The sequence below is a fragment of the Sorex fumeus genome, unplaced genomic scaffold (genome assembly GCF_029834395.1).
Source record: "Sorex fumeus unplaced genomic scaffold, SorFum_2.1 ptg000061l, whole genome shotgun sequence".
NCBI lineage: Eukaryota > Metazoa > Chordata > Mammalia > Eulipotyphla > Soricidae > Sorex > Sorex fumeus.
The window spans coordinates 47,722,789-47,747,523 of NW_026606118.1; the positions used below are offsets into that span (position 1 = coordinate 47,722,789).

The 24,735-nt window shown below is 34.9% G+C and overlaps 1 protein-coding gene across 7 annotated transcripts in view; it reads left to right on the plus strand.

The window, feature by feature from the left end:
• Positions 1–543: 543 nt before the first annotated feature.
• Positions 544–24,735, plus strand: part of POSTN (periostin) — a 41,336-nt gene continuing 17,144 nt past the window's right edge. For all 7 annotated transcript variants that reach the window (XM_056125992.1, XM_056125995.1, XM_056125993.1 and 4 more), the window contains exons 1-12: positions 544–683; positions 1,826–1,924; positions 8,747–8,811; positions 11,098–11,255; positions 14,023–14,187; positions 15,449–15,595; positions 16,061–16,202; positions 18,535–18,747; positions 19,298–19,432; positions 21,172–21,320; positions 22,866–23,002; positions 23,699–23,829. In XM_056125992.1, the coding sequence (XP_055981967.1) occupies positions 565–683; positions 1,826–1,924; positions 8,747–8,811; positions 11,098–11,255; positions 14,023–14,187; positions 15,449–15,595; positions 16,061–16,202; positions 18,535–18,747; positions 19,298–19,432; positions 21,172–21,320; positions 22,866–23,002; positions 23,699–23,829 (1,660 nt within the window). In that variant the 5' untranslated portion in view covers positions 544–564. The remainder of the gene's footprint in view (positions 684–1,825; positions 1,925–8,746; positions 8,812–11,097; positions 11,256–14,022; positions 14,188–15,448; positions 15,596–16,060; positions 16,203–18,534; positions 18,748–19,297; positions 19,433–21,171; positions 21,321–22,865; positions 23,003–23,698; positions 23,830–24,735) is intronic.

Here is a 24,735-nt window from a genome sequence, read left to right on the forward strand (position 1 = left end):
CAGTTCAAATCTTTTCAACATTTGCTTTTAATCAGCAGCCATGACTCCCCTGTAATCATAAAACTTGCATCCTCCTTTGTATTCTGGTGCAAAATAACAACTCTGGAGTTCTCATGGTGAATTGAACGTGACAAGATATGATAAGATCAAATAATGATCTCATTGAGCAGGAGTATGTACTTTTGAAAGAATCCATTGCAGCATGTTCCTTGAAGGCCACACCAAATCATTTTCAAAAAAACCTCTGCATTTCAAAAAAAAAAAAAAGAAACTGAAATAGAACATGTGAGTCAGTTATTGAAAATGAAGAGAAATTTAAATAATGTAAAGATAAATCTCTTCCACGGAGTGAGAAGGAAAGGAGACAATGTTTTCAGCAAACGTAACCAATATAAGCAGTTCTGAGCTGCCAAGTTGACGCTGCTGATGTTTTTTTGGGAGAGAGTTCAGATTCCCAGGTTGATGAACTGTTCCCTCCCCCAACTCTGACATGTATATAAACTCTGAGCTCTGAAGCCCACAGCCAGTTCTCTTCACGGACTCTCTGCAGTGAAGAGACTGAAGATGGTTCCTTTCTTCCCCATATGTTCTCTGCTTTTGCTGGTTGTCGTTAACCCTGCAACTGCCAATGGTCATTATGACAAGATCTTGGCTCATAGCCGCATCAGAGGCCGGGACCAGGGGTAAGTCAGTGATTTGATTTTAAAAGCCTTTATTTTATTTTCCTTTCCTGGTCATACGTTACAAGTACACATAAAATTCCAGATATATACCTCAGAAGGCTTTCTTATTAAAAAGTAAGAAGAAAAAAGTAATAATAATCTGTGTTAGCACATGCATTTTCAAAATAACTTTTTGTAATTTCTTTTGATGGGACATGATATATTTGTAATCCTGATTAACAATTTTAACAGAGTATTTCTTTATAGCTTGCTTATTTATGTGTTTGTTGCATTCCAAAAATCTTGAATGAAGTTTGTAAAATCTGAAATCTGTGGTTAGAGACTATGTAGGCAGCTTTGTTCACATATAAGTATATAAAATTTGCGAAGCTAATTTAACAACTTAGCATACTCAAACTTATCAGGCATAATTTAGTCACTTATGCAAACATTTATAGTCTTTTCTAAATGAATCTTGTAGCTTCTTCCTAAGTCGTAAAGAAATTTTCACAATATTCAAATGTGTTCTTGCCCTACTGTACAAATATGACTTCATTATTTAAGAGAAATAATCACTTAAAATTCTGGCAGAAATGTTCTGATCTACTATTTCCACACTGATAATTATTTTTCCTTGTGAAGCCTTATTATTTAAGTTCACTGTAGTACTCATTTACTCCAGTGATTACTTACCTAAAAAAAAGTATGAATATACTATTTTTGAATTTGGCAAAACTTATTTCTTTGCCTTCTGATCTTCATTGTTCCAGAGAATCATAAAGCCACACCCACTTCAAAAGAGTGTGCTTGGTTTAAAAAGAGTCAAGGATTATCTGTGGTTAAAACTAAGACAACTCATAAAAAATTATGTTAAATCTTAATACTGCTTAAATATTTCTAGTATGTGAACATTTGAGACATCAAAGCATTCTTACCTCAGGGCTGAATAATCTCTCTCTCTCTCTCTCTCTCTCTCTCTCTCTCTCTCTCTCTCTCTGTCTCCCCCTCCCTTTTCCATAGACTCTAGTTAGATTTAATCAAGAATTATATTTGTTATGCACACTTTGTGGTCCATATGTTCACATTTTTTTTTCTTAGCATCTGACCTGTATATGTTGTCATCACTAGAACACTAATTCCCTTTTCTTCCCTCTATCTTCCAGTCCAAATGTCTGTGCCCTTCAACAGATTTTGGGCACCAAAAAGAAATATTTCAGCACATGCAGGAACTGGTATCAAGGTGCCATCTGTGGAAAGAAAACGTAAGTCTCTCTTTTTTCTCAAGGTGCCAATTTGCAGGACAACCCCATGATGCCTATGGCTTCCTTTGGCACCCTCCACACCATTCTCTTTGAAAATACTCTCCAAAATTGTGATTTTTCTTTTGGAAAAAAATGCCTTACATATATGAATAAAAAATTATCCTTAATTTCCCCCCTACACTTCTGGAATTCTCATTATTCCTAAATCTATGTGTTATAAAGTCCCAAAGTAGACAAATCACAGAGCGAAGTGATTGGCTGTAGAATCAGGGAGCTATTGACTATGTTATTTATGTAATTTCTTGGTTGGACCGTCATTTAGCTTAAGAAAATGAATTACCGCAGAAAATTGTCTGCCATGGAGGCACGGAGAGGGTTGGGATGGGGGGGGTGATACTGGGGACATTAAGGTAAAGGTAAAGGCCCTCCCGTTGATCGTCGATTTGCTCGAGCAGGCCCAGTAACGTCTCCATTGGAGACTTTGTTGTTACTGTGTCTGGCATATCGAATACTCTCGGTAGCTTGCCAGGCTCTCCGAGAGGGGCGGAGGAATCGAACTCGGGTCGGTCATGTTGGCTGTGTGCAAGGCAAACGCCCTACCCGCTGTGCTATCGCTCCAGCCCTGGTGGTGGAAAACGTGCACTGGTGGAGTGGTGGGTGTTTGATCATTGTATGATGGAAACTCAAACATGAAAGCTTTATAACTGTTTCTCATGGTGATTCAATAAGAAAGAAAGAAAGAAAAAAAGAAAGGAAGGAAGGAAGGAAGGAAGGAAGGAAGGAAGGAAGGAAGGAAGGAAGGAAGGGTGGAAGGTAGGAAGGAAGGAAGGAAATGTATTACCCTTCTTGGCTCCATTTTCTCCTTTTATTGAAATTGGGCCCAAAGAACAAATTAATCTGAATTATCATTCAAGGATAAAATTAATCTTTATTTATAGTAATTCATACATTTTTATAAACTACCCCTCTTTACCTCTTCATTTAACAAAAGCTTAGATTTAGAAAGGACTTTTAATTTCCTCTCATCATTTTATGATTTATCAATGGATTGACGTCATCAATCCACCCATCCTGCCAGATCCTCAAGTGTCAACAATGATGTTAAATAAGAAAACCACTAACTTGCTTATTTCAATAGCCAAAACATGATTTTCTTTAGCTTCACTATATACTTCAATGATAAACTTAAAATTGAAGGGCATTTTTTAATTATTTGATAGGCAAGCTTATTGCTTTATTCTTTCAATAAATACTGGTTAGGAAAATAGAATTATCATTTTTTGCTATTTAAAATCATTATTTCATTATTTAATTCTAGTTTTCCCACCAATATTTATAATTCTGAAAAATGATAATAATTTTGAGTATACAAAGTTTGTGAACCACTTGTGTGGTCAAAGTTTCTCAAGCTAAAAGGAAGGAGCTGAATTATACAGATTACTAAATCAAAAGAGTAATGATGTTACCCCCAGTCAAAACAAACATAAGAGGACTAGGTAGAGAACTCAAAGGGTTTACTGCAGACTTTGCATGCTGGAGGCCTGAATTTGATCCACTGTACCCCATGGTACCCTGGGCACTGCTAGGAGTGACCCTTGCACACAGAACCATCAATGGCCCCCAAACATGAAGGATAAAGGTTCCCAAACCAATACCAAACAAAAAATTGGATCCTCTTTGCTTCTTATTAATTGGCTCCCAAGGATGTGTGTGGAACCAGATATCTAAAGGAGAAACTGCTTAGCACATTATTGAATTCTTATTACCTCACATAGTGGAATGATTGGGAAGTTGCTATTAATTTATTCCTGAATAATAATAATAGTTATAAATATTAAACATGGTTTATTGAATTCTTTAGAGCCTTTCTTTCTTTACCTGTGAAATGTGGAATAGTACAGATTTTTTCGAATGAGACGAAGAATGTGAATAGGCTAAATAACTATTTCATAATATTCGTTGTCATTAAATTTAAATCACTTGTGCAAGTGGTTTTGTGGAGTTCTGATGAGAGCTACCTATCTTAAATGCATAGGACTGTCATTATTTTCCCAACAAGAATCAGGTACTCAAAGCAGACAATCTTAGTCAGACTGTATCTTCCCAGCATAAACAAGTCTAAGATGCAACAGGATTGTGCTGCTAGTTCCCACTCATTTGTTCAATAGGATCACAATTGATGTCATTTTCTTTAAAGTGAATATTATTCTAATTATTTAGCAGTAAATAGCTAGACTTGTGTATCATAGACAGTATTACTCCATAAATCTATTGGTACAATGATCTTGTCCATATTGCAAACAAGCACCTGTTGATAGCCTGACCATAAGGATTCTATCTTCCTTACTGTTTTTGGCATATTTGGATTAAAACTAACTACACAAGGAAGGAACTATGCTCTGAACTGTTAGTGGAAATCTTTATTACATCCTTACTGAAAGTTATAGTAGTTCCATACAATCTTACTTTAACCATCTAAATATATTTAAAGATGCCAAACTTGTACAAAATGAATGCCAAAATTCTTTCTGGCCTCTATTCAGAGGAAAGAAAGAAACAAAATTAAAAATATAAAATGCTTTGAGGTCTAACTTTTTGCCAGAAATATAGCTCTGTTTCCTTTGTTGAATTGTTATTTCCCCAAGTATCTTCATTTTCAATAGCGCATTTACATTTGGGCTTTGCAACAAATGTAAATACTAGCTGCTAGTTGCAAATAGCCAAAGAAATTAATAATAGTGACAGGAAGAATGCATAATTTTCCATTTGTTTGCAGCTGTTAAATTTCCAAAGACATCTTGAGGACTTTAAGTATCAGTTCACAGAAATGTTTGTTTTTTGTTTAACAGTTGCTTTGGGGATTTGGGAAAGTAACTAGGCAGATCTAATGAAAAACAGAAAGTTTTCTAGGTTTATATTGTTTCCCACAATATATATTGGCTCAATAACAGAATATTTTGATGATTTCCTTTAAAGAACAAAGTAAACATTTCTAGCTAACGTTTCTTTATTTTAGGTACTGTTCAGAAGACAAAGTTCAATTTCCCATACTCAAAGACATTCGCATAGTAACTTTTTTAGTTTTTCCTACTAACCATATAGGAACTTTTAGTTTTGTGTAGCATAAATGTTCTCTCAAATAATTTATGTCAGCATAGAAAATTATATTGTTCAACTATCAGCTAAATTGCAATAATTTTTTGAAAATTTTATCATATCTGATTTATTAGTTCTCTGTATAACTGATCATTGAGTTACATTAACATATATAATAACAATATTTGTTAATTTTGCTTCCTTTTTACCCTTATTCCTGTTTACTAGTTTGCCTCTAGTAGTATTATTATTTCTGGATTAAAAATATGCATCTCGTTTTTCATTGTTTGAAATATATGCTATACATATTGTGGCATATGCGGCCGCGACATCTTATTATCTCATTTTTACTTTGGAGAACCCAGCAGGCTACCGAAAGTATCCTGCCCAGACAGCAGAGTCTGGCAAACTTCCCGTGTCATACTCAATATGCCAAATACCAGTGACAATGATAGGTCTCATTCTCCTAGCTCTGAAAGAGCATTGAATATTGCTTTTTTAAAATCTCAGGGCTAGGAAGAAGGAGACGTTACTGTTGCCTGCTCGAGGCAATTGACAAACAACAGGATGATGGTGATCGTGATTGTGACATAATGTGGAAGAAATTTAATAAATTTCTTTGCATCAAAATACTCAAATGTATTTATCTGAGGAATCTTTGTAAATAAAATTATTCTAGGGAACATATAAAATTTTCATAAGGTTCCCACATAATTATATTTATATTATATATTGGAAATATATATATATTTACATATGTACATATGTTGTTACTGTGTCTGGCATATCGAATACTCTCGGTAGCTTGCCGGGCTCTCCGAGAGGGGCGGAGGAATCGAACTCGGGTCGGCCATGTTGGCCGCTTGTAAGGCGAACGCCCTACCCGCTGTGCTATCGCTAGTCTCCAATGGAGACGTTACTGGGCCCGCTCGAGCAAATCGACGATCAACGGGAGGGCCTTTATCTTTATCTTATCTTATCTATGTACATATGTACATATTTCCAATATCAGCTATTCAAAGTTACTTATACATTAGAGAACAATTTGAAATTGTTATTTTCTAATTAATTGGTCCATGACTTATCTGTCAATTATTCAATAATTTTTAAATTAATGATCCATTCCAGAAATTTTTCTCATTCATGTTTTAGGTATTTCTACATTCATATATACATCCACAAAGTACATTGTGCTTTTAAATTCTATACTAAGAAATAAAGGGACTGGAGCAATGGTACAGTGGATAGGGCATTTGCCTTGCACAAAGCCAACCCGGGTTTGATTCCCAACATCCCGTATTGTTGTCCAGAATTGCCAGGAGTGATTCCTGAGTGCAGAGCAAGGAGTAACACCTTAGCCACACTGAATGTTGCTCCCAAATTAAATAAATAAATACAAATTCAAGATCATAAGCATGAATAACCAATTAATAAAGCTTGCTTCAATTTTTAAAGATAATTCAAATTTTATCCACATATCATTTATTATGCTATATTTTTAAAAATTGTGTTGTTGCCTTAATTTTTATTATACAATTTATTTAAATTCAATTATACTATGTCTTTTAAAATATATCTAAAAGTTTTATTTATTCTTGAGTAAAGTTAACACAATCAGCAAAAAGCCAGAGAGAAATAACGGGCTGGAGCGATAGCACAGCGGTAGGGCGTTTGCCTTGCACGCAGCCAATATGACCGACCCGAGTTCGATTCCTCCGCCCCCTTGGAGAACCCAGCAAGCTACCGAGAGTATCTTGCCCGCACGGCAAAGCCTGGCAAGCTACCCATGACGTATTCAATATACTAAACACAGTAACAACAAGTCTCACAATGGAGACGTTACTGGGCCCCCTCGAGCTAATCGATGAACAACGGGAGGACCGTGATTAATATACACATATCAATGATACATGATATATACATGATATGTACACATATAAATAATACATGATGATATGCATGATATATAACATATATAATACATGCTTATATAATATATGTGCTATATTATGTAGTATAAATTTTATATAAATAGACATAATATTTCTATTATAACTTCTAATTTAATAAATTAAATTATATTATTTGCTGGAGTGGGCCCAGTAACTTTGTGAGACTTGTTACTGTGTTTGGCATATTGAATACGTCATGGGGAGCTTGCCAGGCTTTGCTGTGTGGGCGAGATACTCTCAGTAGCTTGCCGGGCTCTCCAAGAGGGGGCGGAGTAATTGAACTCAGGCGGGCAATGTTGGCTGTGTGCAAGGCAAACGCCCTACTCACTATCGCTATTAAATTATATATTATATTTATTATTATATTGGGTTGGAGTGAATAGCACAGCAGGTAGGGCATTTGCCTTGCACACAGCTGACCCAGGTTTGATTCCTCTGTCCCTCTTGGGTAGGCCGGCAAGCTACCGAGAGTGTCCCGCCTGCATGGAAGAGCCTGGCAAGCTCCCCGTGGCATATTCGATATGCCAAAAACAGTAACAACAAGTCTCACAATGGAGACGTTACTGGTGCCCACTCAAGCAAATTGATGAATAATGGGAGGACAGTGCTAAGTGCTACAGTTAAACTGACAGATAGTTTGCAGTAATTGTCACCAGCTACATTAGACTGGATTATCAATTGAAATATACAAAATAATTTGTATTTTCTCTTTACTTATATTATTCTTAAATGTTTGTTATTTCATAGGTTGATCTTTATCTTCTACTGAAAGAAAATGTAAGATTATGTAAATTTTTAATAAAAACTGATATGTATGCTAGATGTAGATGCATAGAAAATGTGAAATGAAATTTTATACAGTGAATATCAGAGTTCTATTTACAATAAAGTAGAAAAACAAGGTCAATTATATAAATTATTTCACACTATTATTACTATTTAAATTATAAAGTAATACAATTGAGAAATAAGTATGAAGTGTTTCTTTAAAGAAAAAGACAATGTAGTAAAGACACTCAGAAAAGCATAAGGACTAGTTTTAAAAATTATTCAAATGAAGTAATATTGACTATATATTGACTATATATTAATTTCATGTTTTATGTGTTGCCATAATTTGGCTTTTGAATAACATAAATTGCTAACTCTTATAATGACAATATTTTCTTGAAAATTTCACTCTTGTAACTTGAAAATTATTTAAATTATCTTTTCAACCTAAAAAAAACTAAAAATAAATAGAAATAATTGAGGATATATTTTATATGATCAAATTTAAAACAACTCTCAATTCCATCAAATAATAATATTATTTTCATTAAGAAAGGTTTTTTTGATGGAATGGAGTGTGGGGGGGTAATGTATATGTCAATGTTTCTAGTTTCTAATACCTTTATACTAATAAGAATTTATAACACTTACAATTTACCAAATGATTTCCAAAGTATTGAGATTTACAAGTATAGTATAAGTAGGTATGTATGGTGTCTACTATATTTATAATACTTGGAAAAACTAAGTCCCACATTTGTTAATTCACTAGAAGTCATACACTTTTACCAAATTTCATTTTCTGACTCAAGATTTTGAATCCTTGAGACTAAGGAGAGAAAATAAACCAATAATAGTATCTTGGTCTTAAGGAGGGGAAAAAAACTCTGATTTTAGATGCTCAATAATCCATTGCCACAAGTGACTGTTTCTCTAAGTAGGTGTCAAAATGTATTCTAAAATATGTTCTTCAATTTAATATCAATCTTCTTCCAATATACAGGACTGTATTATATGAATGTTGCCCTGGTTATATGAGAATGGAAGGAATGAAAGGCTGTCCAGCAGGTAAAAATTTGTTTACCTAAATAAAGAACTTGTCTTGTTTAAGGTAAAAGTTGATAGTTCAATTTGTAGACAAGCTGTCTGTGCACGTGTGTTTATCATATTGACAACTCCACTATACGCAACTCGGTGTTAGCCACAAACTTGCCATAATGACTACGTCTGAAATCATAATCTTTCGGATAGGATGCTGAGCCATATCAGAGAAGCTTAGTCATCCTTTAAATTAGTTCAATTTCTGTTCAATAATAAAAATTCTCTCTTGCAAATTATCCCTTCTTTTGAACTTGTCTGGAGAGATGATGCTGATTGTCAAGGCCTCATCTTCTCTAATTAATCAATTCAAATGTTATAATCTTCCATTTAATGAAAATTGCTTTCTCATAGCTGCCAATCAGAGAAAAATATTTCATTCCATTTCATCTTTGACACAATATACATTTATATATTTGTCACCAGGGAGCGATAGCACAGCGGGTAGGGCGTCTGCCTTGCACGCAGCCAACATGGCCAACCCGAGTTCGATTCCTCCGCCCCTCTTGGAGAGCCCGGCAAGCTACTGAGAGTATTCGATATGCCAGACACAGTAACAACAAAGTCTCCAATGGAGACGTTACTGGGCCCGCTCGAGCAAAAAAGGGCTGGAGTGATAGCACAGTGGGTAGAGCATTTGCCTTGCATGCAGCCAACCGGGGTTCAATTCCCAGCATCCCATATGGTCTGCCGAGTACTATCAGTAGTAATTTCTGAGTGCAGAGCCAGGAGTAGCCCCTGTGTATCACCGGGCATGACCAAAAAGGAAAAAAAAAGATATTTGTCATCTATTATTATACCAGATAGTTGTCACCTTTCTCCATATACTCTCTCTTCCCTAACAAAATATTCCCTACCCTAATTGTTCCCAGTTTTTCTTAGTGTAAAATATGCATTGAGATCCACACTGTCAGGGCCACAAATGTGTTAAAAACCTCTAGTTCATAAATTTCTGAATTTATTTCCAGATTAGTCTTTACTCCATGTGGGTCAAAGTATCTAAGGAACTACCAAGACAAATGTCTCATTTTTTAGGGTCCTTAAGCTTTGGTTAATATCATAGCTAACCATGATGTATCATTTTCCCACAATGACTTTGAATCAATTGAAATATTTTGCAATTGGTAGTCCTTTTCTGTTGAATTTGGGATAACATCCAACCCAATTCAGTGCTACGGGTTTAACTCAAGCTGGCCAAATGCAAGGCAAGTGCTTTAACCCCTGTACTATCCCCCTGGCCCAAACGTTTGTGTATTTTCAGCTTAGTTGAGGATTTACATGGAATTATGCCCTGTTTAACCTGATCATTATTACTCCTTTTAGAGTCTTTACATGTCCTATTTTTTATTTTATAATTTATTTATAATTTAGCTTGATATACTCATGATGCAATCCAAGTCCTATTAATATTAAAATCACAGTGTCAAAATAAGTTGGTTTGTAGTAAACATCGGGTTGACATTCAGGCATCTTTCTTCTAAAGTTCAGGAGAAATATTCTGGTTATATTAGATGCTTTATCCATTTCCTCCCTGAAATCAGAATCAGTTTTACCTATTTCTTTAGGGGACCAAAATATATAAAGTTTGTATCTTTATATAATAGAATTTTACTAAGTAGGAGCTTCAAAGCAGCATAAAAAGAAACATCTTTGCTATTCTTGCTGATCAGTGAATTGATTTACTGTGAATTGAATAATCTGAGATATTTACTGAGATATTTAGTGATAAATAAGTGACTTATCACTGACAAAACAGGATTGACACATAAATTTACTAAACATAATATCAGGTTTAAGTCTTATTTTCCTTCCATACAAAAGATAGATGAAAGAATATTTTTTGATGCTATTTTACTGGGATGGAGCAATAACACGGTAAGTAGGGCATTTGCCTTGCACGAGGCCGACTCGGGTTTGATTCCTCCATCCCTCTCAGAGAGCCCGGCAAGCTACTGAGAGTATCCGGCCCACACGGCAGAGCCTGGCAAGCTCCCCGTGACGTATTCGATATGCCAAAATCAGTAACAAGAAGTCTCACAATGGAGACGTTACTGGTGTCTGCTCGAGCAAATCGATGAACAATGGGAGGACAGTGCTACAGTATTTTACTATTTGAACTCATGGGGGGGGACTTATATAAAATTATAGAGACTTGTAGTGCAAGAATTGTCACTTAATTGTACTGAGAAATATAGTGTAAAGTTCAAACATAAAGTAATAATTTTCATGGTACTCATACCTTTTCTTTTTTTTCAGTTATGCCTATTGATCATGTTTATGGCACCCTGGGCATAGTGGGGGCCACGACCACACAGCACTACTCTGATGTCTCAAGACTGCGGGAAGAGATAGAAGGAAAGGGATCGTTCACTTACTTTGCACCAAGTAATGAGGCCTGGGACAACTTGGATTCTGTAATTCATATTTTCTATTAATATCATATTTTGGCATTATTCTTTTATTTGTATTGCTTTATAAACTTGAACTTTAATAATAGTGTCATGCCTATTATATTATACATATATATTCAAGATGATACTGATAAATAATTTGGTATAAATAAGAAAGGATCTTAATATATTCATAAACAACTTCTCAATAATTTCATGAACTAACAAAAATTAAAAGGCAATCTAAGACTGGATACATGGACTCAACAGCCATTTATCATTATTCCTTTTTTTCTATTTCCTTTTTTATTGTGAATTAATATATTTGATTTTAGCATATCTTAAAGAAAAATAAAGGAACCTAGCTAAATTTAAAATTTCTATAAACTATTATATAAATATGACTTTTATTTCAATTATATGTATATAGGGAAAGAAATGTTGAGATATTGTCATATTTTAAAAATAAATGTGGATATTTAAAGTGTTACAAATAATATGGGCTGGAGCAATAGCACAGTGGTAGGGCGTTTGCCTTGCACGCGGCTGACCTGGCTGACCTGGGTTCGATTCCTTCGCCCCTCTCGAAGAGCCTGACAAGCTACCAAGAGTATCTTGCCCGCACGGCAAAGTCTGGCAAGCTCCTCGAGACATATTCAATATGCCAAAAACAGTAACAAATCTCACAATGGAGACGTTAATGGGCCCGCTCAAGGAAATCGATGAACAATGGGAAGACAGTGCTACAGTGCTATGAATAATATGTTTGTTTTGCATACTTTTAGCCATAGTTTAAATATATACAATATATTAAATTATAATTCCCAAATCTCTAAAACTATAATGGAAATTATACTTTCCAGTTGGTATAAAGATGAATTATTAATTCCTCTAATTACTAATTACTAAAAACCTCTACAGATTTTTAAAATAAATGTGGATATTTAAAGTGTTATGAATAATACATTTATTTTGCATACTTTTGGCCATAGTCTTAATGTACAATATACTAAATTATAATTGCCAAATCTTTAAAACTGGTAATGGAAATTTTCCAGTTTATATAAAGATGAATTACTAATTCCCTTTAGAGTGAAATAATAAAATGTAGTCAGTATTATCTTGCCACATTCTGTGTACTTGCTAACTTTTGTTAGAGAGTTTAGAAGTCATTCTTCTGATTGTCAGACCCCATCTCTAATCACCTTTGGGGTTACCTCCACTGTTTTCCCTTTGTCCTTCCTTTCATATAATAGATCTAATAAAGACTCTTCCAGAAGTGAAACTCTGCTATCTAGATAGATTTCTGGTAGATTTTATTTTTTTTGTATTTGTTTCTCTAAATAATTTATCTGATTATTTAAACATTATGTTATTCAAAATAGATTTGATTCTTTCTCTTCCCCACCAAATTTCTTTTTAACCATAATTAAATCTGCTGCCTTTAACCACAATTGTCACTACCAATCTCAGTCTGTAGATTTGAAAACTGAGTCATTCTTACCTCTCTCTCCATTTCTTATGAACTAGTGTTAGTCACACCCATCTCATATTTCACCCTAGTTCTTTTGTTTCTGCTATTTTTCACTTGATCAAACTTCCTAAAGCAGTCTCATCATTATAAGCCAATGCCATAAAATCTTCAGTGAGTTTCCTTTGCTGGTTTCATTTATATTTACTCATACAGTAAAATATTCCATAATATTGAGCCACATACTTTTCTAAATTTCTTCTAAGCTACATAAGATACATAGAAATATGTGACTACAACTGGAAAACTTTCTCTTCCAATATCCACCTGTGTTAACATCTGGACCTAGACTCAAAATTATGCCATTCCTACCCTATATAAATATTCGTTTTCAGTAGTGTGTTCATTTGCCCTCTGTAAACAAATTTCTCTTTTGTCCATCATTTCATTATACGTATTTTTTCTGGGCTGGAGCGATAGCACATGGGTAGGGCGTTTGCCTTGCATGCGGCCAACCTAGGTTCGATTCCTCCTTCCCTCTCAGAGAGCCCGGCAAGCTACCAAGAGTATCCTGCCCACACAGCAGAGCCTGGAAAGCTCCCTGTGGTATATTAGATATGCCAAAAACAGTAACAAGTCTCACAATGGAGATGTTACTGGTGCCTGCTCAAGCAAATCAATGAACAACGGGAGGACAGAACTTCCTGAATATATACAAGTCCTCATAGTTAAATACTTCACCTTATTTGCCATTGAGTTTCCCATAGCACCATTTATTATAACATATGATACTATATAATAAAAGGGTGTAGAATATAAAAATTCTTGAATTTTAATGGAATAAACAAAATCATTGATAAACACAAATATTGTATACAAATGTAATGTCCTTTTACTAGTTTGCCACTGAATGTTTGTTCATTTCATATTCCTCTATGCATTTATATCAAGATTGTCTCTTCACCAACATATTCATTTGAAAATTATCTCTGTCTCTGCAATGGCCATGCATGTTGTAGTTTCAGAATCTGTTAGCAGAATTAGAAATTTCCATGGTCAATTGAACTAAGTTAATTTAAAATTAATTATGTCAGTTTGGCTTAACAATCATATCAACTCAATAAAGAAGTAAAAGAGAAGAAATAATGCTATTAATAGGGATTTTGCAATAATTAAACAAAAGAAATATGACCTGTATGTGGTTCAGTGGTAGAGTTCATGCTTTTATATGTGAGACCCTGGATTCCATGCCTGACATTGCAAAAATAACAATTCTAAAGTAAAATGAAATAAATTTCTATCATCTACATTTTTTTCTAGGATGTTCGTAGAGGTTTGGAGAACAATGTGAATGTTGAATTATTAAATGCTTTACATAGCCACATGGTGAATAAGAGAATGCTGACCAAGGACTTAAAAAATGGTTTGGTTGTTCCTTCAATGTATAACAATTTGGGACTTTTCATCAATCATTATCCTAATGGGGTAAGTTTCATTAAATAAAAATACTATTTTTGAAAAATACCATTATTTTTAATATGTTTTTATTTAATGCCAGGCTGGAGCGATAGCACAGCGGTAGGGCGTTTGCCTTGCACACAGCCAACATGGCCAACCCGAGTTCGATTCCTCCGCCCCTCTTGGAGAGCCCGGCAAGCTACTGAGAGTATCTCGCCCGCACGGCAGAGCCTGGCAAGCTCCCCGTGACGTGTTCGATATGCCAGACACAGTAACAACAAAGTCTCCAATGGGCCCGCTCGAGCAAATCGATGAACAATGGGAGGGCCTTTACCTTTACCTTTACCTTATTTAATGCTCAGAAAAGCAGCAGAATTTAAGTGCTCTGTCATGCCTTTATTCCACATCTCGAGCATGTACATTCCTAACTTAATGACTAATATCTACAAAAAGGTGATTGTGAGGAAAATATTAAATTGACAGTGATAGGAGTTCAATGATAAAAGATAGTAGGAGTTCTAGTAAAATATTTTTTATTATAGCTTTGCATTTAAAATAGTGACCAGGTACCAGAGAGATAGTACAGTGGGCAGGAGCCCTCAAGTACACTGAGCTGAGTGAACACTAATCACTGACAGGTATGGTTCCAAAAGCAAAAAAACACACAACATTAATAATAGTGATAATAATAATTATAAGAGAAAGGGTAATAAATGAGAACACACCAGGGAATTTACAAAAGAATGAGTTATCTTTTAACAATACTTTTCAACAACTAAACTGATTTGGACTTTTGTGTATTTTGATAAGTGCATTTGTGGGAAATTTTAATAGAATCATGGGTTCTTCCAATAATCAATTTTCCAGGACACAGAAAATAAGTGATAAGGTATTATTTATAACATTGTTGAAATATAACTGATTATATTTATACAGTAATTGTTTCCTTAAGACTAATTAAGCATCGTTATGTAATGCATTGAAACACATTACAAATAATTTGACTCACTATAAAAGAAAGAAGAGTAAAAGCACTAATTCGAATAAAAAAGAACATATTTTGCCATATGTTTCAAAATAGACCGACCTCTACCTGGCTTTGATTCTCAACTGGCTCAAGTTTTTAGACATAATGATAAGTAGGCCTTCACTCTTAGCACTAGCATTTATATTGTTGGTTCCTTTCTCTTACATTTGCAGTTCATGGCAAAGAAAGGAATGCGTTTATAGTCTTGGGAGTTGTTGGATAGGTCTGATTTTTTCACTCTGATTTTTCAAATAATAATAGGTGGTCACTGTTAATTGTGCTCGCATCATTCATGGGAACCAAATTGCCACTAATGGTGTTGTACATGTCATTGACCGTGTTCTTACACAAATTGGCACTTCAATTCAAGACATTATTGAAGCTGAGGATGATCTCTCATCTTTCAGGGTAAGTATAAAAGTAACAACCACTTGTTGGGTCACTAGAATTTTTCCTCTCTCCTGTCAAGAATATAAAAATGATAAAAACAAAAACTATATTTTAAATACATGGCGGAAATTGAAACCATATACCTCCCGAAATATAGAGACTGTTATTTTACACAAAAGAAATCATTTCTTAATGTGAAATATTACTGATATAAACATGTTAAATATATGTGACATGATGGTGTGTGTAGTGTATTAAGAATGTGTCCATCAAACATTATATTAAATTTCACTCAGACATTGGCAGAATTTCTATCTTACAAACTTAGCTTGGGGCAAGTTAGAAAAACCTGGCTGTCTAAAATAATAGTTTTTAAAGGTCTAACAAGAACAAACTTCTGCTGTTTTACTGACTTAGCACTCAAGTCCACCTGGACAGTGTGTTGGATTTTTTAATTTCCTGATGTGCATATTTATATTTCAGACAGCAGCCGTCACATCTGATATACTGGAGACCTTGGGAAGAGACGGTCACTTCACACTCTTTGCTCCTACCAATGAGGCTTTTGAGAAACTTCCACGCGGTGTCCTACAAAGGATCATGGGAGACAAAGTGGCTTCCGAAGGTACTAAAATGTCTCACTTAGTTTGGAAATAACTCAAAGGGGTAGAGCATTTGTCTTGCATATTCAAGGCCTTAGTATGATACCCAATACTCCCATCTCCCTCTCCCACACCCAAAACAAGAGTGACTCCTAGGACCTCATGATTAGTGGGAAAGCCTCAATAAAAAATAAAGTATGTTCTTCTATGAGAGCACTAGAAAAATTTTAAGAAGAAAGTAAAATGTAAAAAGAATCAATTAATGCAAGAACTACCAGCTTGAGTAGGAGAAGACAAAGAAAAACTGATTCTGATGGGGAATTCAAAAAGAAGAAGGAGGAGAAGGAGAAGGAGAAAGAAGAAGAGTAGCAGAAGGTGAAAAGGAAGAGGAAGAGGTAGAGAATCCTTGAAGAATAGGTTGAATAGGCAGACAAATAAGATAATTAGTTTAATAATATAATTAGGGAACAGAAAGATAGTTACAGTATATAATTAAATTATATTACAATAGGGGCTATATATAAAACCATATTTTATAATAATAATGCCACTTTACTTGCTTGGATCTATTCCCAGGACCACATATAATCCCCTGGGAATTGCCAGTTGTGATCCCAGAACACAGAGCCAGAAGAAAAACCTGAAAACAACCAGTGTGACCCCCGAAGCCCAAATAGTGTAATTATTATCAGAGTAGCCAAAGAAGAGTAGTATCCTAAGTATCACACTTAAGTATTTCTGTCAAGTAATTAAGTAGAAGACATTTAAAAGGATTAATAAACATTAAAAATAAACACTAATTTAATTGTGTATACCATATATATTACACAGTCCTACTGCTTTTTGGTAAAAGTTATCATTGAGTTGAGAGAATTACTTTTCTCATTGGCCATTGCATCGTGATATAGATCTATTTTCAAGTTGAATTTATGTTATTGCTGACTAGAACTTATTCTGTTCCAATACATTTGCAAAATTAAATTGATAATTTTAATAGGATAAGTTTAAATTTAATATTATTGAGAAAATATCATATTAGAAGTACTTGAAGAAATCACCCTTATTTTAGCTACTTTCTAGATATTGTCTCTGGAAAGTTGTTTATCTTATCCTAATTCTCTACTAAGACTAATATCACGTTTGAAGTACTTAAAGATATTTCCCTTATTTTAGCTACTTTCCAGATATTGTCTCTAGAGGGTTATTTATCTTATCCTAATTCTCTACTAACCTTTTCAAGTTATGCACAGCTATTCTGCTATGAATGCCTAATGCCGGATGTTACCTTGATATTTTGGAACAGGTATCATTAGCAACTAACTTTAAAGGTCTCTAATGAGAATTATTATTAATTTCACATGACAAGCTACTCTCATGGTATTGAGAACTTTATCTAACATTTTATTTAAAACTACACAAAACGTTTCACAGAGCTGGTCTTTTCTTATTGTCTGCTGAGTAAGTTATTTCTACTGTGCTACAGATGGGGGAAAGAAAAAATTTCCTAGATTATTCACATAATTTAATCTCAGTTAATACTTGGATTTTATATTACACACATTTAACACAATACATATATTTCTAATATATTTCTTTTTTTATATAATAATGTAGGAATACTGCTATTTGTTCAGCCATTGATTAAGCTGATTGAATTGGGCATGAACTCCAAATTACTTTTTTTTTTAATTGTATCATTGTGAGATAGAGTTACAAATTTTTCATGTTTGAGATTCAGCCACACAATGATGGAATACTCCACAATGATGGAGTATTCTTAAATACTCTCTCTCTAATTTTGGGCATTATGTTTTGCTTGGAATTTCCCACCACCATTCAAGGCTGCCAGGAACAGACACTAGATAATTTATTTTACATTGCCAGGAACAGACACTAGATAATTTATTTTACATTGCTCAGTTTGAATATCAGGAGAGCTCACATGGACACAATTGTAAATGTAAATTTTTAGATTGTAAATGATGGAGTTCCAGAGACATCTCTGTATGGCACTAATCCATTTTGGGATTCTGTTAGGAGTCTCTGGGCCAGGGATGTTGGTGCACTAAGATGAAGCATGGGGGCAAATTGTGGGCATGACAACCAGTCTGCTGGGCAGACAAGGACCCAGGTAGAGACAGCTCGGGTCCTCTGCCAGCATGTGGTGTGGTGATTCAGTCCTAGAACCGCATAACTGGGCCTTGCTTGTGGAAGTTCTTGGTTACTGGGATTCCATCTGGAGTAGGCATCTAATATGTTTCTTAAGGATACTGAATTCAATAACAAGTATGCCTTTTAAGTGTCAAATGCAATTTATCATCAGCTGAAAACTTGTTCTTTCATTTTGTCTTTCAGCTCTATTGAAGTACCACATTTTAAATACTCTCCAGTGTTCTGAAGCTATCATGGGAGGTGCAGTCTTTGAAACCCTAGAAGGAAACACCATTGAGATAGGATGTGATGGTGACAGCATAACAATCAATGGAATCAAAATGGTGAACAAAAAAGACATAATGGCAACTAATGGTGTTATTCATTTGATTGATGAGGTCCTAATTCCTGATTCTGGTGAGCATCACTTACTTATTCTACTACCTTCCATTGTGATTCTTCAAGACTGCATCCAGAAAAAAAATAGCAGTGCAGTAGAAGGGTTGTAAAGCACAAACCAGAAACAGTGAGCTGATCATTAAGTTGGTAGACCAGTTAGCTTGGCATTCCATGCATGGAACTTTGGCTTTAAAAATTTCTGACACCAAATATTAATGAAGTTTCTCAGAGTACTACAGTGTTTTTTTACAACAAAAAGTTGAAAAATATAATCAAATGATCAGTTTGGGGTAAATTCAAGAGCCATGACATTCCCAGTAGGAGAGATGTGAGAAATAGAAAATTAAAGAACACTAAAAGAAGACAACTCTTTCCTTCTGAAATTCTTTGTAGTTGTCAACTCCCACCAAAGGACACTAGAATCTCTTGCAAGGGAAGGGCAAGAAGCTTTATCATGTTACCCTGCAGCAAGTATCTTTAAAAAAAGGCTAAAAATTGTTTTACTAATTTCATGATGATTATAATAACACTGATGACATTGTTTGAATGGTGATGGTTTATTTTATAGCCAAACAAGTTATTGAGCTGGCTGGAAATCAGCAAACCACTTTCACAGACCTAGTGGCTCAGTTAGGCTTGGCATCTGCTCTGAAACCAGATGGAGAATATACTCTGCTGGCTCCTGTGAACAACGCATTTTCTGGTATGTATGCTGTTGATACTGCTTTTAGGATAGGAAACAGACTCTTGTGATCTTATAATGATGTGATCATATTGTTATGCATTTATGAAAACCAATACAGTGTACTATTCCAATAGTGAACCAAAATGGATATCAGTATTTCCCAAATATTACTTGCTGGGGGCACTCAAAAGATAAAGAGTAGTGAGGTAGCTTCAGGTGCAGTTGGGAGGCAGCGTATAATCTCTGTTCAAAGGAAGATTTCCATATGGTAGCTGAGTGATTGGTAGATCAATTAAGTCTGGGAAGACCAATATCTAGGAATAAGTAAGTGCATTCGGCATTAAAAATTGAAGGTAATGAATCAAATTACTAGTAAATAAAAATAAGACATTTTTATTGTACATGCCCATATTAATTAATTAATTAAAGGCCCTCCTGTTGATCATCGATTTGCTCGAGCGGGCCCAGTAATGTCTCCATTGGAGACTTTGTTGTTACTGTGTCTGGCATATCAAATACTCTCGGTAGCTTGCTGGGGTCCCCGAGAGGGGCGGGGGAATCGAACTCGGGTCCGCCATGTTGGCTGCGTGCAAGGCAGACGCCCTACCCACTGTGCTATCAGTAGCTCACAATAAAAGCCACCACTTTTCCCAGAATTATTTTATATAAATATTTAAATAATCAAGCAAAAAATTAGTAACAAAAATCACAGTCACAATTACAACCATCCTGTTATTCATCGATTGCCTCGAGCAGGCCCCAGTAACATCTCCTATGTCCTAGCCCTGAGATTTTTTTAAAAGGTGCCATATTCAAGGCTCTTTCAGAGTTAGGAGAATGAGACCCTTCATTGTTAAAAATATCATCTTTTTTACATTTTTTAAACATTAAATTATGACATAAAATTGTTGATAAACATTAAAAAATTCTAAGGTCAAGAATGAAGCTCAGTGACAGAACATTGCTTTGCATGTGTGTAGGTGTAAGATTTATCCCCAGAATGACAGGAGAAAAAAATTAAAATAATTAAGTTCTGGACCAGGGAAATAGCTCAAAGGGGTAGAACACATGCTTTGCAAGCATGAAGATCCAGTTTCAAACCAAGATCCATGTCCCTTCCCCAGCATCAACCACCACCAGGTATGACTCTAGTGGCCCCTAATACTACTGGGCCCAGCATAGAGTATTGATGACCTGAGCACTAAGCTGTTAGGTCCACACCACTAGGCCATGTATCATTTGAAGTGGCCTCCGTAACACAAGTATCACTTAAAAGGTCTCTACTAAAAAATTCTTAGAAATGATGCTTTTCCTATCAATAATACTGATGTCCGTATATATACTGGGCTGACACCATCTTTTATAGGTTGTGAGATTCCTTTTTGTCATCAATTTAAAAAATATCTGTACAAGTGACTCATTTTTAATCAGTCTCCGTGCAACTTGCAGTCTCCAGAAACAATCTTGGCTGGCATTAGAATTTAATGTTTACCAGTGAGCACATAGTGCTAATGTAACTCTGACAGAAGTGAAGTCCATTGTTAGGACTGCTTGTAATCCTTTTATGTCTATTTGATGCAGTTGTTCAGGAAGTTTCTAATTGATGCAAACATTTCCTTGCCTTGAGCATTTAGTCAACTCAAATATGAGTGTAGGAAAATTAGTATCAGTAGTATTAGAGATTATTTCTCTTAGCAACTAAAAGCATTAGTGCTTTTAAATAAAATAATACTCTTACTCAATGAATTTATTTCTAGATGATACACTGAGAATGGATCAGCGCCTTCTTAAATTAATTCTGCAGAATCACATATTAAAAGTAAAAGTTGATCTTAATGAGCTTTACAATGGACAAAAGCTTGAGACCATTGGAGGCAAACTACTCAGAGTGTTCGTCTACCGTACAGTAAGTAAACCAGAACAAAATAAAATATCCTCATTGACTTGTCAAATTACTTGCACTTTTCAAAGAATACTACCACAACAAATGGTACTCAGAATGTTATTAACATCATTAACTCAATGGCAAATATTCTAGGCATTAAGAATATATAGAAAGATAAGGGAATCAAATGACTTGTGTGACAATATGAAGGAAAATATACAAAAAAAATTTGCATTTGCATATTAGATAATTCACATTTAATTGTAAATAAGTTTATATTATTAAGCATTATTTAAATTTCAGAAAGTAATAAAAATTACTTCACAATAAATTTTTGAAGTCAGGCATACTTTTAATTTCCTATATAATTCTTATATAGAATCAATGTTATGAAGGATACTGTTATTGAAATATCCCCATTAGGCAGCCAAATTTCTTTGAAATGACTTTCAAAGTTAAATTGCATTGATACATAAAGACCCTTAAGGATTTGACAAAAGAATTTTCACATAGAAAATTTCACATAGAATTTTCATGAGAGGAAAAATGTCTCAGAAACTTGATTTATAAAATTCATATTATAATAGTAATACTGTTTAGTTTCAGTTCAAGCAATATTTATAGCTATAGCTTAGTAGATTTTATAGAAAGTTCAGTATTACCTAAAACTAAATATAAAAAAAAATGACAACTACTCACTAAAGCCCTACAATTTTAAGACACTTTATTTTTATTCTCAACCTTATTTTACTGAAGTATCGTAGTTTGTAGTATTGTTATTATCATTGTATACTTACAATGGTGCTATAACATTCCCAGAAGGACCACCCTCTTGGTTTCTTTAGTTCAAATTGTATCTCAGGATCTATTTCCACTGGTGACTACCTAGACCCTGAATGATATAATATTTTAAATAGTGTAGGAAATGGGTCATGCTCTAATTTCTACACAAATATATGATTTATTTTTCAAATGCTTTGACTAAATAATGTGACATACATGATCTTAAAGTCAAAAAAATACATTAAATATTTGTGAAAACCACATAAAGTATTCAGTCAAAAAGCTTAATGATTAAAGATGGTCCCACAGAGATAACGTGTCAAAAGTTATCTAATGAGGTATAAAAGGAAAGTTAGAATCTAGAGAGCAATGATCAGAAATGTAAAAAATGTAGTATAGAATTTTGACGTATTGATGAAACTACCTGCCTGAGACATTGGGTAAATTGCTACTTGTAGAAAACCTGTTTGAAAAGGAAGTGTGAAAGCTGATTTACAAATCCATAAAACAAGGAAGAAAACTATTTAGAGGCTGGGTAATCTCTAAGAAACAAGAGGCCAGGCAGATGGCTCAGAGGGCTGGAGCCCAGGCTTCACATTTGAAAGGGCAGAATTCAATCCCTAGTACCACATGGTCTCTCAGGCATGAATAGGAGTGACTTCTGAGAAATGTGCTAGGAGCAACCTGAAGACTAAAAAGGAGCTTATTTAAAAATTAAGTAGCTGCTTCCAAAAGTGGTTATTTCATACAAGGAAACGGACAGCTATATTTTCTCTTGGCTAGGCTGTGTGCATAGAAAACTCATGCATGGTGAGAGGCAGTAAACAAGGAAGAAATGGTGCCATTCACATATTCCGAGAGATTATCAAACCAGCAGAGAAATCCCTCCATGAAAAATTAAAACAGGATAAGCGCTTCAGGTAAGTTTTATTATCTACAAAAGAATGAAAGCTACTGGCATATTATGTCTCAGTTTTCTAATACACAGTTATGGAGTGGAGAGATAGTTAAGGCATGGCCAAGACCAGTTCAGTCAATCTCTAACTGGAGTTCCAATAGGGGAAGGGGAGGTGACCTGCACTGAAAAGCTAGTACCCTCTCTGCAGTACTGTCTCTTCAGCCCCATGCATATGTATGCAGAATTAAAATGTTTTAGTAATAATTATTTATTAAATTATTAAATATTAAATTATTAAGTTATTAGTATTATTCACTATTATTTAGTATATTTGTCTCCTTGTGTACCATAGCTTGATATAGTGAGTAAAAAAATAAAATTAAGTGGAGTGCACCATGCCTCATGATTTTTTTAAATAATTAAGATCTTTAGTGATAGTATATATTTGCAAAGGCAATTTGGGGAATATTAAATTAAGAGAGGACTCCTCTTTTTTCATTCTATTTAGTCAAGTTTCATAGGATAAGAACAGAGGTTAAGAAACTTAAAAATTTAAGCTATAAAGTTTTTCATGATGAAACTTAATTAAGGTAGGTTGCATTTTAAACATATGAAAATAGACTGACAATTTTCTCATGCTTTTTACAATACATCTATGTTGTGGGGAAGCATACCTAAATCTAAACCTAACTAAATAGTGTATGTCCCTCTTCCTTAGCATCTTCCTCAGCCTCCTCGAAGCTGCTGATTTGAGAGAGCTCCTCACACAGCCTGGAGATTGGACCTTATTTGTTCCAACCAATGATGCCTTTAAAGGAATGACTAATGAAGAAAGGGAAATTCTGATTCGTAAGTAGAAGTGGATGCCAGTTATTTGCCCCTTGAATTCATGAACTCATTTTCTCTTGCAGCTTTTCTGTCCTGGTATCAGGCCCCAAATGACCCTTCATTATTTCTGGATAGATTTAGTTTTCTATTGTTCTGCTAGGACTCTGTAGACTGTCACTCATTGTTTGTAATTAGTTGTTCATTGTTAGGCTAGTTGTTAACTTATGCTAACAACTGTTACTTCTGAAGTCCACAGAGATAGGTGACAAAGAAGAAAATGTCACCAATTTTTAAATGAAAATTAATGTTTTTGTCCCAGGAAGTTGGATAATATTTTGACTGAACTTTGTCATGGTATTTGTTATCAATTTGTGATATCAATAAGTAAAGTAAGTAAAGGCCCTCCCGTTGATCATCGATTTGCTCGAGCGGGCCCAGTAACGTCTCCATTGGAGACTTTGTTGTTACTGTGTCTGGCATATTGAATACTCTCGGTAGCTTGCCGGGCTCTCCGAGAGGGGCGGAGGAATCGAACTCGGGTCGGCCATGTTGGCCGCGTGCAAGGCGAACGCCCTACCCGCTGTGCTATTGCTCCAGCCCTGATGATATCAATAATAGAGTCAAAAATAAAAACAAAGTAATATTATTCTACTTGGTCTTCATAGTGTCAAGATGTTAAAAATATTAATAATTAAAATGTTATAAAATATGTATTTCATATATTAAACGGGCTGAAGTGATAGCACAGCAGTAGGGCGTTTGCCTTGCATGCGGCTGGCCTGGCCAAGCCAGGTTCGATTCCTCCGCCTCTCTCGGAGAACCTGGCAAGCTACCGAGAGTATCTCACCCACATGGCAAAGCCTGGCAAGCTACCATGACGTATTCGATATGCCAAACACAGTAACAACAAAGTCTCACAATGGAGAC